General features: G+C 34.4%; 1 protein-coding gene and 1 long non-coding RNA gene across 8 annotated transcripts in view; one reads left to right on the top strand and one right to left on the bottom strand.

Annotated features, from left to right (window-relative positions):
• Positions 1–14,587, top strand: part of NF1 (neurofibromin 1) — a 304,417-nt gene that overhangs the window by 209,809 nt on the left and 80,021 nt on the right. For all 7 annotated transcript variants that reach the window (XR_008997245.1, XM_057501129.1, XM_057501130.1 and 4 more), the window contains 2 exons: positions 157–303; positions 2,733–2,843. Coding sequence is in view for 6 of the 7 variants with exons in the window: in XM_057501129.1 (XP_057357112.1) it covers positions 157–303; positions 2,733–2,843 (258 nt within the window). In the remaining variant the exon portion in view is untranslated. The remainder of the gene's footprint in view (positions 1–156; positions 304–2,732; positions 2,844–14,587) is intronic.
• On the bottom strand, positions 6,448–13,155 carry LOC118922974 (uncharacterized). Its single transcript, XR_005028968.2, has 2 exons — positions 8,008–13,155; positions 6,448–7,456 (listed from the first exon to the last, which is right to left on the bottom strand). It is a non-coding gene; the product is annotated as an uncharacterized LOC118922974 (long non-coding RNA).

Raw genomic sequence — 14,587 nt, 5'->3', positions numbered from 1 at the left:
ATGTCTCAGTGTGCCCCTGAGGTCTTTCTGATGTTATTTAGGAATCAGGAAGCACTAGCTGACAGTAGAAAGAAAAGCAACCAGAGACAGTCTAAAGAAACATGTACTGCTAAAATGTGAAGTGCTACTTCTGTTTAAGTAGTTTGCTGTATCTAGGGATCACAAAGCTGTTGGAAGACGACCTTTTGATAAGATGGCAACACTTCTCGCATACTTGGGTCCTCCAGAGCACAAACCTGTGGCAGATACACACTGGTCCAGCCTTAACCTTACCAGTTCAAAGTTTGAAGAATTTATGACTAGGTAAAGTACTACCTTGAAATGATGATTGCTTTCTTTTGGCTTGAGGTGCAGAGCTTACCACGAGGCCACTTGTTAGATGTGCTTACATTTTCAATTGAGGATTATCAGGAAAGATGTACCTAAGCACATTACAGCGTTTGGAGATCCCACTGTTTTCTTAGCCTCTCTATTGTTGAAATATGGTTTGTAGGTGATTTTCTTATGAAAATAAGAGTTTTTTATTGAATAGTACTTTGCTGCTTTGAAGTGTTTTGAGGACTACATTATATTCATATTATAGTTTAGGAAAGTACAGCTCAAAGTGAATAACTAACTTACCCAAGATTTCACACCTAATTCATAGGTTCTTTGGTTCTTAGTGCTAACTCTTTCTACCACACTGTACCATTTTTCAGAGCCCCTCCTAAAAGTTAATGGTATTAACTTCTTTTAGATTGAGACTTAGAAAATACAATAACTTAAGTATTGCTAAAATTTCTATGGACATTTGTTTTGAATCTCAGAGAGATTTAGCTTCTGAGCTAAAAGATCCTCATTGTTAGACATTTACACCTGTGAAGTAACAGTAAAGTTAGGGTTGCTGAATCCTTTAGTCTTTAAAGTATCTTCCAAAGTACTTTCTACTTAGTCACTTAATAAGTGCTTCATAATTACTGTGGGTTAAGTGTTTTATTCACAGTATGTGCCAGACGTAGAAAGAAAAAAAATCTGACATTCAGAAATTAATTTTCAATAAAGATTTGCATATAACTTGCATTGTAAATGCATGTTATTAATCACATTACATGTAGGTCTTAGTTTTGTACACGTGACTCCAATTCTTTGATATTGTTAAAAGAATGTATGAATATTTAACAATCTCCTTTCCAGTTTAACTTTTATCTTTAGCTCTATTATATTTTTCTTGGTGTAACAAATGTTTATTTCCATGTAATTAAAGGGTATTTTCCATATGAAATTTTCATATTACCTAATTGAAAATTATGTAATACAAAAATAGTAAGCTATTTTTTATTTAATATTACTGAGGACATCCTAGCATATTTCCATTTTTCTAAGAAAACCTCTTCATCACTCCTTTTCCCTAAAATCCTACATTCCCTTATAAAACAATCTTCTGTGCTTTTTTGAAGACTAACTGGCCTGATATGTGTAAGATACTTAGAACAGTATCTTAAGTGTTTAATAAATGTTAGGTGTTATTTTCATTCTCTTCTAAGTTCCCACTGATTCTGAGTCTCAGTTTTCTTTTTTTAAAAATGCAGGTAGCTTTATAATTTTCTCAACTATAAAAATAAAAATGTTAAATTATTCTGAACATAGAAATCTAAAGAAGAAAATTTAAATTCTCATTTATTCTACCTCTTAGAGATAATTCAGTTAACATTTGGCAGATAACCTCTCAGTCACTTATCTATACATATCTATACCCATTTCCCTTATCAAATGATACCAAGGCTGTTTTAATTAATATTAAACAAATGCTTACCTGGTAGCAGCAACATGATGAACTGAGATAACACAACTTCTTCTCCACCCCCTCCTCCCAAGATCAAGCAAATAGAAATACTAGGTAAAAGACAATATATTAAAAAAAAATTTTTAATACATAGCTAAAGATCAATTCTGAGCAAATTACTTAGCATACAGTGAGTACAGAGAGATAAAGACATGGAAAATAAGAAAGGTTAAGAGATTCAGATGATAGAATGAAAAGAACCAACATGTCTAGTAAATATTTCAGAAGTAGAACTTACAGAGAAGAGTTGAAGAGGTAATATTTGAAGAGACAACAGATGAGTTTTCCAGGGCTGGCGAATGACATAAATCTAGAGGTTAAGGACACACACTCAAGTGGTGAGCAGAATATATAAAAATTAAATCATGCTTTTTTGAAAGTATTTTAAAATACATATGGTGATTTAATAAATGATAAGAGTGGTATTCAGAATCAGGGAGGTAAAAATGAACTTTTAATAAATGGTGTTAGTACAGTTGAGTAACCATCTGGAAAAAGGTGCTTTTACCATTCTTGAGTATGTATGCCAATGAAGAAGAAAACATGGGCAAAGGGAAGCCCTTTTCACTAATTAAATAATCGATAAAGTGGGAAAGAAAAGGTTGATAAACTGAACTTTAAAAAAAATAAATAAAAAATAAAAAACTGTCTTAAAAAATACCACAATTAAAAACAATCCTGTGGTTAATAGTTCCTATTCAGTAGTTCTCTTAGCATAGTCCTAAAAACCACTGTGTTTCAAAGAGTATAATGCCTTGCAATTTTGGTGCATGTTGCCAAATTACCCTTCAGAAAGTGTGTTGCTTTTTTGATATTTTGTCATTTTGTTTATTTCATCATCCATCTTATCTTAGATTTTTGTAAATACTTAATGGACAATGTAAAGTAACTCTGTTCTTTCTTCTTTCAGGCATCAAGTACATGAAAAAGAAGAGTTCAAGGCTTTGAAAACATTAAGTATTTTCTACCAAGCTGGGACTTCCAAAGCTGGGAATCCTATATTTTATTATGTTGCACGGAGGTAAGAAATACTGTTCCTCAGTTTCTCCTGAAAGACTTTTTTAAATGATAGCAAACGTAGACACAGCCCGTTGGTTTTTCCCATTTGGCTTTACTGGAATTGAAGACAGGTTTATTTGGGAGAATACAGCGGGGTAAACAGCCATCTTCTCCCAAAATGATGTTCAGTATGTAGGAAACTGCTTTTCAGACTACCTTTTTCATATTGGCTTCTCTTTCCTACATCATTTTTTTTAATACCACCTATGAGGGATTAATTACCAAGAGTAAAAATCACAAAGAATCTTTTGTTTTCAGGTGTATTTTGATTTAATAATATCCACAGCATAACAATCAGGGATTTCTTTTTTTAAAGCAGAAATAAAACTTGAAGAGTCTATTTCATAGAACTTTTAGTAATATGCCGTGTATAACAGCATCAGGGTGCGTTAACATAAGAATTCAAGAAGCTGTCGGAAATCTCTATAAAGATGGTGCAGGTGACAGCCGAGAAAAGTGGTCGTGTTTGTTCATGCTGTCTTCATTCAGGACTAGTTCCTGGTAATGCTGTGCGCTCCTCCTTACCAATAGGTAGGCTGCTTGCATTGTTTTCCCTGCATTGTCTTTTCTTTCTTGCCTCATTATGCCTTCCTTTTGAGAACTCATCTGTGACATTATTTGTTCACTTTTACTTCTTGCCTTTTAGCATGACAGAAACTCATGGTAATTGAATCTTAGAGACAATGTGATATAATAGAGAGACCACTGGCTTTGGATCCCAAGGACTATGTTTCATCTTAGTTCTGCTGTTCACTAGCTGTAGGAATTAATCTTTCTGAGTTTCTTCAATTTAAATCAAGGAATTTTATCAGTAGACTTAATGGTCATGGGTGGCAAAAGTTTGGCATTATATAGGAAACAAATGGAGACTGAAAATAGAGAAGAGTGAGGAAAGGAAGGTGAATGTGGGAAACTCATTTAATCAGATAGATAGCATTAAGACCAGCAAGTCCCAAGAACTGGGGTGTTGGGGAATCAAAAGAGTATAAACATTTGCATTTATCCTTAACTCTTTCTCTTTAACAACTCAGGGTACATCTCCTCACCTTCTCATGTAAGTCTTCTCTCCAACTTTTATCTGAGTTACTATTTCTAAATTGCCTAAAATAATATTAATTTTCTTTTGTAATTGGGATGGACCGTATTTGTATCCCAGCACCAACCTTTAATAGAACCAGTGTATTTGACTTTCCTTATTTTGTCTAAGTAACTAAAAGTGAAACATTGATGAAAGAGTTAAATATATGTGTGTCCTTCTTCTCCTTTAAATTCTCCTTAGTTTACAAGTAGCAAAGATTTCTGGAAAGCCTCAAAGCTGGGTTTTTTCTTTAGGATCAGAAAACTGTAAGATTGTGTTCATTTTCTGTGGTTGCCTAGAAAAGGCCAAAGGAAAGTAGGATGGATAGACACCTTCTATGGGATTAAATCAGTGGGATTTCCAGGAAATCTATATAATATAGTGACTTGAGAGTGCTAAATGTTCCCAGCTCTGCTGTTTTATTAGCTGCTAATCTTAGACAAGTTAATTTTTCTAAATCTGTTCCTTTGTATGTTTAAAAAAAAGGAAAGAGGTACTTATAAAAACTATCCTGTCTCCCTCTCCCGTAAAGTATTTTGTGACCTTTGAAGTTCTATATAGACTGTGTCTGAGGTTTTCTTTTACTTGTTTGTTTTTGGATATGACTACCAATTTCAGATTTTCAATCCTTTCAGTTTCTTACTTAGCCCTTGTGGGAGCTCCTCTTAGCGTTAATTTTCACCTGATGTGAAGCCTTAGCTCCAGGACAAGGAACACACGTAGCTCAGCAGAGAGAGAGGCCCAGTTCCTCTACTGTACAACTCCAGAAGATACTGAAGGCCTTATCTCTACAGCCAGCTTTGTCAAAGAGCTCTTAGGTTTGACTTCTCTTGATATTCCTGATTCTGTGGCTTAGACTACCATGTATTAATGTCTTCTGCTCTGTAAATTCCAGTCTTCTAACAGTTAGTCCACAGACATTCCAGGCTTAAAGTGTCCAAAACTTAATTCAGAGCATATTCAAATCAACTTCGTCACATATATTCTCTTTCTCAATAGCTTCACCATCCCTTCCCATTCTTGAAACCCTAATCGTTTAAAATTCTTCTCTCTTTTTTTATCCTCCTCATTATCAGTCACCAAGTATAGAGCTTTGAACAGTGTAATCTGGAGAACATCTGCCCTCTCTGTCTTTTGGCTCTACTTTCTTTATGTTGATTTTATTCCTGGGAAGCTCTTCCTAAGCTATTACCAGCAATATTTGTCTTCTCCCAGCTTAACAACCCCAGTGGAAAAACACCTTTTTCCGAGTACTTATAGCAAAATTACTGGTCTTATTGGCCTGGCTTGAGTCACGTGCCAGTTCCTAAGGTAATCACTGTGGCAGGGAGGATGGAATTGCTTGGTTGTCTGCACTTAAATCATGCCTGTCACGGGAGCTTAGTGGTGACGCCAGCCCTACTTGAATTGCGTGAACTGGAAAGGGGGGAGCACAGGGCATATTCTCCCAAAGGAAAATTGGATTGTAGGACCAGAACAAGGGAAAATGGATTCTGAGCAGACAAAAGTAATAGAAGTCCTCCATGCGGCTTTAACAAGACCCAGAGGATGCCTCTGTCACTTATCATACAAGCTTCAGAGTAATATAGGGGTGTGTGTGTGTGTGTGCTCACATGTTACATGATATATACAGACTGAGAAATGTGTGAAAGTATGCACATTAAACTGTTCACATTGCTTATTTCAGGGGAGTGTGAATGGAGGAGGTAGGGGACCAATTATAATATTTTTGTTTCATATTTATGTATTGTTTGATTGTTGCCAGGAGTGCATACTATTTTTGTAAGAATAATTAAAAATATAAAACCTGAACATTAAACAATGAAGGGTTTTCCTCTTAGGAATATTGTGATACTTGGCAGCTGCTTTTTGGGTGGTAGTAATAATACTGGTAGCAGCTAACATTTACTGACAGCTTTTTCTGTATCAGGCAAATTGTGGATGTTATATAATTTTTCTTTTAACCCTTACAATAATCTTCTGAGCTATTTATGACATTTATTAATAGTGATTGACATATGTATAAACTGAAACTTAAGAGTTGTTAGTCATTCCCAAACCTCACTATGAGAATGTCATGGAGAATTCAAACAAACATATTCCCAGGCTGTATCCTTGGGCTACCAAATCAAAATCTCACAGGTAGAACCTAATCTATATATTTAACTGTTACCTCAAGTGATTTATTTGTAGTTAGTTCGTTACCAGAGTTTGTTTGGGAATCCCACTCAGTCATGTATTTAGCTTGTGTTAGCATAGCTTGTTAGAATCGGAGTTGAGTTTTAAACCTTAACAACTGCACTGTTAATAACATGGTTATTATCACTGCTAAAATTATGTTCTATTTTGGGGGGTTGAATAAGCATTTGTAGACCATGAAAATCTCACCAATAGTTATGAGATACGTATCTATTGGGAAGAATTCTGAATTCTAGGCATCTAATTTACAAATGACCTTTTGAATTATGAGACTCAAAGAAAAATAATCTTGACATTTGGGCAGCTATATCATGTATTTCAAAGGATAACAGAATTGGCACCTTTTTTTACTATGACAACATATTACTATTGCACATTCATGAAATACGGTGACACAAATAGGTGTATTGTCCTATAGAGCACTGTAGTTTCTCCTTACCAGATTAGTACTTTTTGTCTATTTAATAAAAAATTAAATAAGAACAACACATATCACTCCTTATACCCCATTTCCTACCCTCTGTCCCTCTCTCTCACATACACACACAGAGGCAATACTTTGGTTAAATGTCTCCAACGTAATTTCTTCTCTTATATCTTTAATGTAAAAATCTGAGTTTCAAGTCAAGTTTGAAAACATTTAAAGGGCAAATATGTGGTACTTTGCTTGTTTTAGCATTTGTAAGGAAGGAAACAATCATTAAAGTATTAATTAAACTTACACAATTAAAATTTGCAAACAACCAAATTAAGCTAGGATAATGATAATTTCCTAAGAAGTAAGTTGAAATAAATTGATTTTCCTAGTGTGTTGTTGTATTCAACAGATAGTAATGAACTTAAGACAGAAACATAGACAGTAAACTCCACTTCAGCCCAAGTGCACACAGTATAGCAAAAATATTATGTACAAAAGAAAGTCATTATTGTCCATTGGATTCAGTTTGGTGCCACCACTTTTCTTAGTTGTCATATTCAGGGTTCTGAGTACCTGTGGGGTCATTACTGTTTTTGTAGTTATCTTGGGATTTGAAGTAATCTTGCGATTTGAGGTTATTTGGAGATTTGCAGTAGTCTTGAAATTTGAGGTTGTCTTGGAATTTGGGGTCATTTTGGAGTTTGGGGTTGTGTTGGAATATAGGGTTGTCTTGGAATTCAGGATTGTCTTAGAATCCAAACTTGTCCTGGAGCTCGAGACTGCCATAGATCTTGAGTTGATCAGTGGCATAGTTGCCCCAACAGTTTTAACAACAAACAGGAGAAACAGGCTAATGAGTGATAACTTGAGCATCATTTTCCTGTTAAAATAATTACAGAAATTTAACACTGGGCTCACAAACGAATCTAAGAACTAGCTTTTTAAAGGGGAAAAATGAAGGAAACCTCATTCCAGCACTGGGAAAATGCCTACCTTTGATTTAACAAATCTTACAGTTTTTAAGATAAAAGGAAATTTAGAAGTGATCTTAATCAACCCCTTCATTTTACAAATGGGCTCAGACAAAGGCTATCACTTGCCTGAGGATCCATATCTAAAAATGACCAGAACTAGAACTTGAGTCTTAGTCCAGTGTTCTTAAGTAGATATATAGACTATGAAAACATAGTATGAACATAAATCAAAAGTTTAATAGTAAACCATTTTTAAAGAAAGGCTTATTTTCTTTTATGCTATATTCAAATCTAATGGCTTGTCACATTTGAGATAAAGCAACTAGCCCATGTTGGACATTTTTTTTTTTTAATTTGAAGCTCAAACTTTAAGTTTAGAAATCTAATATATACTAAAAGTTCCATTTGGGCTCTAATATATAATATATAACTTGAGAAGGTTTCAAATTAATATTACCTTTTGATGTTTTTTCTTTGAATAGAAAAAAATTCAGGCTTCCTCTGGTGTCCTATGGGCAATATAGCTTCTTCCTGGGTGCTGTTTAAATATAATCAATGAGGAAGTCACATGTTATGAACCTGACCTGCCGTTTGCTCTCTGGAAATGTGCTGTCAGATATATTCCAAACAACTGGTGTAAACAGATGTCTTTGGCAGAGATCAAGAAATTCAAATGAAGTCTTTCTATCTAAAATCTACTTGCTTACTTAAAGAACCCAATTAATACCACTATTTTATTCCTCATATCCATGTATACATTAGTGAATTTCTTCACTGGATTGACTCTACTTGGAGGAATATGCTATTTTGCCAGCTTTGATTATCATGACTTAAAATCAAATACATTAGAGATCGATGTTTTGGTTTTTTTTTTTCTCAATGTGTCATGTATATATGTTCATAGGGTAGTTTCTGGGCATCTTTATTTTGAAATATTAAAGATAACTCAGGAATCTACCATTCAGGAAATTAATTTCTAGTAAAGAATTAAAATAACCTCTTAGAAAAGAAGCTAAACTTTATTACTATAAAACTAACTTAATAAGAAAAGGGTTACACATGAAAGTAATACTTTAATTCAGAGTTTCCAAAGATTTTTTAAAATACGTTAAAAAACTACACACATTGAAGCACATTAAGTATATTCTTTAAAGGAATTTCATCTTTTCATCACTCCTTTTCCTTATTAACTAGCATACAGGGAAGTTGAGTTGTATTGTGCTAGTGTTTCGTCCCATTGGCCAGAACTCTTTAAAAATTGCAGGGCTGTGGACAATGGTGTTGACATACAAGGAAATTGCTACATAAGTGGTAGAAATACAAGTCAGTACATGTTCCTCAACTTATTTTACTTTGTTATTAAGATTTATTTTTTCTCCTGAATGAATAGAGCCAGTGGTTACTAAATATTATGGTACAAAAACCTCTCAACTGAAGGTTAGCATTATTATAAGAAGTAAACATAAAAAGCCTCTTAGCAACCAGAGTAGATTTTGTAAGTCCAAGTACTCAGATAACGTACAGATAACTCTTTATTAATGCTTCAAATGCCTCACTCTCAACTTGTTTAAAACTTAAAATAATAAGAGACATTTTCCCTTTCCTGTTCTTGGACCCAGATAAATTCTTCTCACAATCTCTTTCTCATTTAATTACATCATTACCTACAGAAATGGCACTCCAACCTTGAATCTCTCATTATCTTCTTTTACTTACTGATCTTAAGTTGCCCAGGCCTCTTGATGATAACTAAGTAAAATTAAAAATTTGGATGCTCCAACATTCAGATGCTGCCAAACAAACAAAAATTATTCACCGTTATTCAGGCCTTTAAATACCTCCCACCTCTGTGTCTTTGTGCAGCATTCCCTGTCTGCCCAAAGTACTTCTTCCTTGTTCAGAATTCTGAGTTTCCTTTTAGGTCTGTCTCTGATGGCATCACCTTTTATGTGAGCCTTCCCTAATTCTGCACTTCAGAATCAGTCATTTTAGAATTTCTTACTTCTGGAGCATTTATCAGAGTCTGCTTTTCACTCCGGATGTATCCCAAATCTTCTTTCTACCACATCCTGACTTTCTGTGGTCAGGTACTATCTCTTATTTGTACTCCCTCTGCCTGCTAGTACAGTGAGTGCTTGTGCAGAACAGGACACAATAAACATAGGAATTTACTGAAATATCTCCCCTTGGTTTCTTCGTGTCTAGGGGCTGATAGCATCACCAATGTCTAAAATAATAAGAGACATTTGTCATTTGCAGTTTTCCCTGCATCATGAGCATAAACATGTGAGTCACAGGCCTGAGTTTAAGTCCCATTTCTACTTTCTTGGTGCTGTTTTTAGAGGTTTCTTCATTTGTATAATATGCTAATAATGCACATTCATAATCCCTTATCTGCAATTCTGAAATCCTCTGAACCTAAAGTTTTGTCAAAAAAAGTTTGACACCAAAACTTACTTGTTGGAAACACCTACCCTACATTAATGTGAGGCTTTTTGTTACCTTTCTTATTATCATCTGTATTTGTCCCACTTAGTGTGGATGTTTCACTGCATATATAGTGAGGTTGATTTTGGGGTGCTGTCTCAAATTCCACTGGTGTATTACAGATGCACAGTAAGGCTAGGACTTCTATTTGTTTTTCTCCTGTTCCTTCTGGGCCTATCACCATACCACTTCTAGCATCCTCATAGTTAGGTATGCTATGTATCTGAGCTCTGGTCAGTAAAATATAGGTTGTAGTGATAAATATCACTTCAAGGCTTGGTGTCTAAATTCTCACCAGTCTTTCATTTTTTCTCTCTTCTGTCAGTACCTAGTAAAAACCGGTAGGAGGTTTCTGAGACCCTAGAAGATGGTAGAACTACCAGATGACTGATGTAAGGAAGATAAACTTTTGTCTTAGTGATATTTTAGGGTTACTTGTGACAGAATTTAGTTTATGATGACTAACTGATTGATTTACAAATAATGTATCATCCTTGCATCCCTGGAATAAATCTCACTTGGTTCAGCAGATGGAGAAGAAAGAAAAGTCAGGAAAATTTACAGTTGCATCAAAAAGAATAAAATTCCTAGGAATAAACATAACCAAGGAGATGAAAGACCTGTGCTCTGAAAAAACTGTAAGACACTGATAAATTAAAGAAGATATGAATAACAGAAATCTGTCCCATGCTTATGGATAGGAAGAATTATTATTGTCAAAATGGCCATCCTAACCCAAAGCAATTTACAGATTGAATGCAATCCCTATCTAAATACCAATGGCATTTTTCAGTGAGCTAGAGCCAGTAATCCTAAAATTCATATGGAACCACAAAGACCTTGAATAACCAAACCAATCCTGAGAAAGAGGAGCAACTGGGGGTATTACACTCCCTGAATTCAAGCTATAATACAAAGCTACAGTAATCAAAACAGTATGGCCCTTGCACAAGAACAGATGCATAGATCAGTGGAACAGAACAGAGAGCCCAGAAATAAACCCACACATATATGGTCAATTAAATATGTTAAAGGAGCCATAAATATGCAATAGGAAAAAGACAGTCTCTTCAATGGTGTTGGGAAAACTGGACAGCTACGTGCAAGAGAATGAAACTGTCTGGTTTACCATCCAAGTTCATACACAAAAGTGAACTCAAAGTGAATTAAAGACCTAAATAAAAGACGTGAAACCACAAACTCTTAGGAAAAAACATAGGCCCAAAATCCCTTGAATAAAGCATGAGCAGTCTTTTTCAGGATATGTTTTCCCGGGCAAGGGAAACAAAAGCAAAAATGAACAAGTGGGACTGTATCAAACTAAAAAGCTTCTATACAACAACAGACACCATCAACAAAACAAAAAAGCAACCTACAGTATGAGAGAATATATTCATAAACAACTTATCTCATAAGAGGTTAACATTCAAAATATATAAAGAACTCATACACCTCAACACCAAAAAAACAACCTGATTAAAAACTGGGCAGAGGACCTGAACATACATTTCTCCAGAGAAGAAATACAGACGGCCAACAGGCACATGAAAAGATCCTCCACATTGCTAATCATCAGGGAAATGCAAATCAAAACCACAATGAGATGCCACCTCATACCAGTCAGATTTGCCACTATCCAAAAGATAAGAAATAACAAGTGTTGGCGAGGATGTGGAGAAAAGGGAGCCCTCCTAGTCTGTTGGTGGGAATGTAAATTGGTGCAGCCATTATGGAGGTTCCTCAAAAAACTAAAAATAGAAATAGCATATAACCTAGTAACTCCACTTCTAGGAATTTACCTGAAGAAAACAAAATCTCTGATTTGAGAAGATATATGCACCCCTATGTTTATTGATGCATTATTTACAATAGCCAAGATATAGAAGCAACCAAAGTATCTATAGATGAGTATAGAAATAAAATGTGGTACATTTATGCAATGGAACATTATTCAGCCACAAAAAAGAAAGAAATACTGCCATTTGTGACAACTTGCATAGACCTAGAGGGTATCATGCTAAGTGAAATAAGCTGAGTGGAGAAAGACAAATGCCATATAATTTCATTTATGTGTGGAATCTAAAATCAAAAACAAAATGACCAAAGAGCAGTAGACTCATAGACATTGGGAAGTGACTGATGATTATCATGGGGGAGGGGTTGAGGTAGGCAGGTAGTGTAGGTGAGGGGGATAAGGGCCACAAAGTATCAATCATAACACAAGTTAATCATAGGGATGGAAGTGCAGCATGGAGAATATATCCCATGATTCTGTAACATCTTTCTGTGTTGACTGATAGTAACCACTCTAGTTGGGGTGAGGATGACTTATGTGTAACTGTTGAATCATTGTATACTTGAAACCAATATAATATTATGTATCAACTATACTTCAATAAAAAAGATACTTAAAAAAATAAAAAATAGAAGTAGAACATGTAAAACATTTCAATAGTATGTAACAGCAATTGGCTTTTTATTGTGGACAATTACTTTTCAAGAAATTACTTGGAAGCTTTCTGAGAAAGTGGATATGCAGATATGCAAAAACAAGGTATTGTTATGTTAGTCTTAAATGTGACTATCTTTTAAGTTGTACATAAGCACTTTTCTACAGCAAAAAATCAGCCTCTTTATTTTAGAAATACAGGAAAAAGAACACATTTCCCCTTAGTTGCAAAATATATTCTGAGGGCAGATGTCCATCTTTGAGCAAGTTTGTCTTACTGGCATAATACTATAAGTCTGTTATCAATTTTGGCTTGTCATTTATTGTTTTTTGATACTAATGAAAAAGTGATTTAAATTTTTTAAATTGAAATATAGCTGATGTATGGTATTATATTGGTTTCAGGTATATACAACATAGTGATTTGACAGTTATGTACATTACTAAATGCTGACCACTTTAAGTGTAGTTACCATCTGTCAACATACAAAGATATTACAATATTATTGACTGTATTCCCTATACTGTGCATTCATCCCTAGGACTAATTTATTTTATAATTTTAAGTTTATACCTCTTTTTCTCATTTACCTATTTCACCCATCCCTTCACCTCACTCCCCTATGGCAACCACCAGTCTGTTCTCTATGTTTATGAACCTATTTGTTTTGTTTTGTTTTTTAGAATGTACATAAAAGTGAAATCATATGGTATTTGATTTATTTCACTTAGCGTAATAGCCTCTAGGTCCACCCATGTTGTTGCAAATGTCAGGATTTCATTCTTTTTTTTACAGCTGAGTAATATTCCATTGTGTATAGGTACCATAGCTGTTTTATTCATTCATCTATTAATGGATGCTTAGGTTGTTTCCCTATCTTGGCTGTTGTAAGTAATGTGACAGTAAACATAGGAGTGCATATATCTTTTCAAATTAGTGATTTTGTTTTCTTTGGATAAATTCCCAGAAGTAGAATTGCTGGATTATATGATATTTCTATTTTTAGATTTTTGAGAAACCCTCCATACTGCTTTCCATAGAGGCTGCACCAGTTTACATTCCCACCAACAGTGTTTGCCAACACTTATTCTTGTTTTTTTGACAGCCCTGTTAACAGGTGTGTGAGATCATATCTCATTGTGGTTTTGATTTGTATTTCCCTGACAATTGGTGATGTTAACCATCTTTTCATGTGTCTGTTGGCCATCTGTATGGAAAAATGTCTGTTCAAGTCCTCTGCCCATTTTTTGATCAAGTTACTTGATTTCTTTGGTATTGAGTTGTATGGGTTCTTTATATATTTTGGATATTAGTCCCTTATCAGATAAATCATTTAAATATCGTTCAGTAGGTTGCCATTTCATTTTGTTAATGGCTTCTTTTGCAATGTAGAAGCTTTTTAGTTTAATGTAATCCTAATTGTTTGTTTTTGCTTTTGTTTCCCTTCCCTGGGGAGACATATCCAGAAAAAAATTACTTCTGCTAAGAGTTTACTGCCTATTTTTCATGTTTCATGGTTTTATGATTTCAGATCTTATATTTAGGTCTTTAATCATTTTGAGTTTATTTTTGTGTATGATGTATGACAGTAATCCAATTTCATTCTTTTGCATCTATCTATCCAGTTTTCCCAACACTATTTATTGAAGAGACTGACTTTTCCCTATTGTATATTTTTGACTCCTTTGTAATATGTTAATTGACCATCTAAGCATGGGTTTATTTCTGGGCTCTCTATTCTGTTCCATTGACCTATATGTCTCTTTTGTGCCTCTATCTTATTGTTTTGATTATTATAGCTTTGTAGTATAGTTTGAAATCATGGAGTGTGATGCCTCTAGCTCATTTTTCTTTCTCAAGATTGCGTTGGTTATTCAGGATATTTTATGGTTCCACACAAATTTTAGGATTATTTGCTCTGGTTCTGTGAAAAATGCCACTGACATTTGATCTATATATAGATTGCTTTGGCTAACCTACATTATGGCCATTTTAACAATTTTAATTATTCCTAAGAAAGTGATTTTTTAAAAATAATTTTTAAAAGAGGCTCTCCTGTTTTCTTCCCTTGGATATTGGTATCTCCATCTACCTTGAACT

Source organism: Manis pentadactyla, chromosome 4, assembly GCF_030020395.1.
Source record: "Manis pentadactyla isolate mManPen7 chromosome 4, mManPen7.hap1, whole genome shotgun sequence".
NCBI lineage: Eukaryota > Metazoa > Chordata > Mammalia > Pholidota > Manidae > Manis > Manis pentadactyla.
Note: the sequence above shows the minus strand (reverse complement) of the source record. Positions and strands in the feature narration are given on the sequence as shown.